This window comes from Ricinus communis, chromosome 6 (assembly GCF_019578655.1).
Source record: "Ricinus communis isolate WT05 ecotype wild-type chromosome 6, ASM1957865v1, whole genome shotgun sequence".
Lineage (NCBI taxonomy): Eukaryota > Viridiplantae > Streptophyta > Magnoliopsida > Malpighiales > Euphorbiaceae > Ricinus > Ricinus communis.
The window spans coordinates 23,417,485-23,422,005 of NC_063261.1; the positions used below are offsets into that span (position 1 = coordinate 23,417,485).

Consider the following 4,521-nt stretch of genomic DNA (forward strand, 5'->3'; position numbering starts at 1 on the left):
GCAAAAATTTTAATTGGGTATTTTTTTATAAATTTACAAATTAATTAAAAGATAAAAAAATATAACTTTTAATGTAGAGGAGTAAGTAATGTAATATAAAAAAATATAGGTGGTATATAGTAATTAGACACTCTAATAACAATTAATTCCACGAGCATTTATACTGAGTATTAGTAGGGACAGAATATGGTTGAGACTCTAACGAGAATTAACCAAGTTGTCTAGCTCCCTAATGTTTGAATCTTCATATCCTTTTGCCTGGAAGCTGCCAATAATTAAGGAAATTAAATGGTGTCACTTCTGCATATTCCGTTGATGAAAATCCATTAGACTACAATTCACAACGCTGCTGGGCATCATACGAACATGCCCACCCTACTCTAGTATCGAATGTACCCTCTTGATAGACCCGAATGGCTTCCTTTTAAACAATTTTCAGGGCCATTCCGTCAAACAGCCTTATGTACTCTTAATTCTTCGTCCCTATGGTTTCCTGGAAATTGCCTGCATGAGATGGGAAATGTTAAAAGGAATTAGTTGCCTGGGTTAATTAATTAGCAGATTTGCTATTGAACTGAAAAGTCCAAAATCTCGTGGAATTATTTATTTATTTAATTTTTTTCTTGGGACCTTTAAATCTCCTGAGAATAAGTTTTCTTAGTGATTTGTTCTATGTGTCAAAAGATGCAAGGAGAAATTCCGATTAATCCAAGCAGCATTTCTTCCTCACAGAAGCTAGATGAAAGTCAGAGTGATGATGGAGGCTTGCCTGAGAACCGCTATGATCTGGCTCGCCTCAGTTTCTTGCAGATTTTTCTTTTACGGTGACTTCGGCTACGGCGATCAAGACTTGAGTCATCGCTGGAGCTTCAGTCAATTACTCGGTCATTGCTGGAACTTCCATCGAACAATCAATCATCACCTAATTCTACATCAAGCATTCTACACGTAGGAATAGATTGTAGTGTTGGAGAGGATAGGGATGAAACACAGTCTAATGTTGCTTTGGCTTCCTCTCCACATTCTTCTTGTGACACAAATTACTACAGCTGCTATAGTGAAAATGGCAATCAAAGGACCTCAAAACCCAAGGTCAAAAACTTGAAATTCAATTTGGCACTCACAAGTTGTAAGTTTGTCTTTAATTTTAAGTGTTGCTAACTAACAATTAATTAATACTGCTTCTTCTTTTAAGGTCTTGAACTGGATTTTTTGCAATTGCCAACCTCGTTGTTGGAGTTGTATCCATACTCGCAGCATTACTCTCTTTCTCTACCAATTTGCCTGGGATTGTCTTTTCTAAGCTCGTCTTTTGCATAGGCAAGCTTGTTTACAAGTTAAGAAAGGAAAGGGCGTATGGAGATGGAGTGGCACCATGCCTTGGTTCTATTATCCATCTGAAAATGGCCCGCTGTTTGGTTCCTACACAGATATTGCTGGATTGATTTGTGTCATTTCTCAGTTCATTCTTGCTGCAACAAATTATTTATTGTTCCGCAAGACTGGTAAAAATCCAATCAAAATATCTGCTTGGCCTATCATTTTTGCCTCATGTCGGTTGGGTTCTATAGTTGGGAGGAACTCTGACAGAATATGCATGAGTAAGATAACTCATCTATTATTGATTCAAGATCTTTAGTTCCATGACACCAAACAAGATTTCGTTTTCCCCATTTTTGCATAGCAAATTCTGACTTCATATATTTGATAGAAAGCATTAATTATTTCCATTTCTTGTCTCATGTAACACTTGAGTAATTATTTGATATGTTAAATGTTCTGAGGTACGGTAATCATTCTTATATTTACCCGTTATCCATCTTATATCTCGAGTACTTTAATCACTTTGTTACTCTTTAAACTGACTGTGTTATTCAAATAAGCTTGTGTTTAATGCTTGTAAATCAGCACTAACAAGCAAAGGTAATAGATGGAGAAGTAAGGCTAGGACAGTGGCCTTGTGACCGCAAAAAGATAATGAAGACTTTACCATAGTAATTTAATAAAACATATTGAAAGCATCCACATGGACTAAATGTTTAGGGATGGAATGTTTAATTAATTATTGGGTCAGATTATACATAGAACTTAACAGAAAATATCCATTAATATCCAAACTTGTAGTTAGTTCCGATGCTTCAGAAAGTACCAGTGGCGATACCTTCTTTAGCCAATCTTCGTTCCTGTTGCTTGGAAACATCTTAGAAAATCACTTGCATAAAGAACTACAATCAAATTCGTTTACTGAAGAACTCTTTATGGGCTTATATATAGATACCTATTTCCCTCCTGGAAAAAACCTCTCGGAAGAAAATGATCCAGCATCCAGCAGATTGGAGTGATGGAAGGAGTTAATCGTGGTGATCTGAGCCCCTTTCCGCCATATACTAGTCATAATAATATGGCAGAAGGAGGAATTCCTAATAATCCGAGTAGTAGTCACATGCGCCGCCTCACAACCTTGGATGTAGCTTACAGGAAGCTTCAGTTATTGCCGGGACGTCTTTCCAGGCTTCAGTCACTGCCATCTCCTCGGTCGAGCATCCAGTCATCACCAGAATTCGAATCAATTGCTTTATCATTACTGGAAATTCCATCGAGTACTCGATCATCATCATCAATTCCTCCATTGAGTACTAATTTATCATTAAGAATGGATGGTAGCACTCAGGAAAACTGGAACGAAGTCCGGTCTAACGTAGCTTCGCGCAGTCATATTTCTCCTGAGACAACTGTTTTCTACAGCTGTGACGGTGGTGAAATTTCCAGCGAGGTTTTCAGGAGAGGGAGCTCAAATCACAAGGTTAAAACTTGATCAAAATATTATAATTTGTAGCCTAACAACTACTAGCCAATTAATGCAGTGCCGATTTCGAAATGCAGGAACTCAGGATTTCAATCCCAACGTCCCCTTTCCTTCAATTATTTCGTACTCAAAATCATTGAATTGAAAGTGAGATGCTAATAATTAATTATGCTTCTTATTGTTTGAAGGTTTTGGAGTGGATCTTTGCTCTTGCTAATTTCATCATCGAGCTTTCATCAATAGTTTTCGACCAACTCTCCTCTCAGCACAATTCCCTTTTCCTGCCAATGTGTATGGGGATGTCTTTTCTATCCCTGATTATTTGCATCTTTGAGCTTGTGTATAAGGTTCGTCAGGAAAGAGTAATTTGGATTTGGAGGGATACCATCCCTCGGTTCTATTACCCATCAGAAACCGGCGTCCCTTTTGGTTCCTGCACACAACTTGTTGGACTAATTTGTGCCTTCGGACAGTGTATTGTTGCCACAACTAGTTATTGTTTGTTCATCAAGAATGGTAAAAATCCCATTAGAATATCCATTTGGGCCGCCATTTTTGCCTTTTGTCAGCTGTGTTCTAAACTTTTCAGGGAATTCAGGCAGGAGGATGTTCACAGGCAAGATGTCTCCTCTGTAGAATTGACTAGTTCAGGTCAGTGAAGCCCAGACAAGATTATAAAGATAAATGAGTTATAGTGGGAAATGGTGTTTATAACAAGTGATAGGTGGTACATCTTTTGCTTCTCAGTTCTTTCAGTTTGACCCTCGTCGCCAGTATGTAGAGAATAAATTCTGGGTGTATATTGTTTTCAAAAACAACACAATGTCCCATTGGTAAAGTAACAACTTGTGTTGAGCTTTATAAACAAAAAATCTTCTTGTTATGGATCTTATTAAGAGCTTAAATGGGTGTTAATATTCATATATTTCGTACTCCAACTAGGTAAGGAGTAGTTTGTATTCCTATAAAAGAAGAATTGCCACATATATGTTATTGGGCTAAACTTGATTCATTTATATAACTTGGAATCTAGAAAATGTACCAAGTAGTGATTACATGGTTTTAATTTAGAGAAAATCTCACGTATATGAGATTCTTTAGATTCTTCTTTTTTCTTTTTTACGGTAGCGTGTTTTTCTTTCTTTTATACAGTTCTTTTCTTTTTAATGACATTTTTCTATTTTTTTATTTCTTTTTTAATGGATTACCCCTCTATCATGTTCTAATTTCCTCCAAAAATTTCAAATAATAAAAAAGTGAATGTGAATATATTAATAAGAAAATCGATAAGTAATTATTAGATTTTTTATTAAAAAGATCATTTAAAAAATTTAATTAAAAGATTATATTCTTTTTCTCTGTAAAACCCATTTAAATGATCCTTATTGAATTTAAATAGTTTTATTTTAATTAATAAATATTTTTAAATATAGTATTGAAAAAGATTAACAATAGTTATATCAAATAACTTTATAATTATGTAACTAGAAAAATATTTGATATTAATTAAATATTAATTGAAGAGAAATAGAAGAGAGAATTGAGTAATCTTGAAATGTATTGAAGAAAATAAACAGAAATTAAGTTGTTAATGATTGGTCGTGTGTCGCAAAAAAAAAAAGAGAAAAAATATTTTCTTTTGGATGCATATTATGTATGACATTTCTTTAAGGGAAAGAAAATGATGGAATGAGTCATTTTTCAAATAAAAATGA

General features: G+C 34.8%; 1 protein-coding gene across 1 annotated transcript; it reads left to right on the top strand.

Moving 5' to 3' along the window:
* Positions 1 to 2,183: 2,183 nt before the first annotated feature.
* LOC125370448 lies at positions 2,184 to 3,906 on the top strand. Its single transcript, XM_048375940.1, has 2 exons — positions 2,184 to 2,803; positions 2,995 to 3,906. Exons 1-2 carry the CDS (start codon positions 2,342 to 2,344, stop codon positions 3,463 to 3,465), a joined length of 933 nt encoding a protein of 310 aa, XP_048231897.1. The 5' UTR covers positions 2,184 to 2,341; the 3' UTR covers positions 3,466 to 3,906.
* Positions 3,907 to 4,521: the final 615 nt, after the last annotated feature.

Coding starts and splice junctions, on each gene's coding strand:
- LOC125370448 (XM_048375940.1), top strand. CDS start 2,342: ATGGAAGGAGTTAATCGTGGTGATCTGAGCCCCTTTCCGCCATATACT. Junction 2,804..2,994: donor GAGGGAGCTCAAATCACAAG/GTTAAAACTTGA, acceptor TATTGTTTGAAG/GTTTTGGAGTGGATCTTTGC.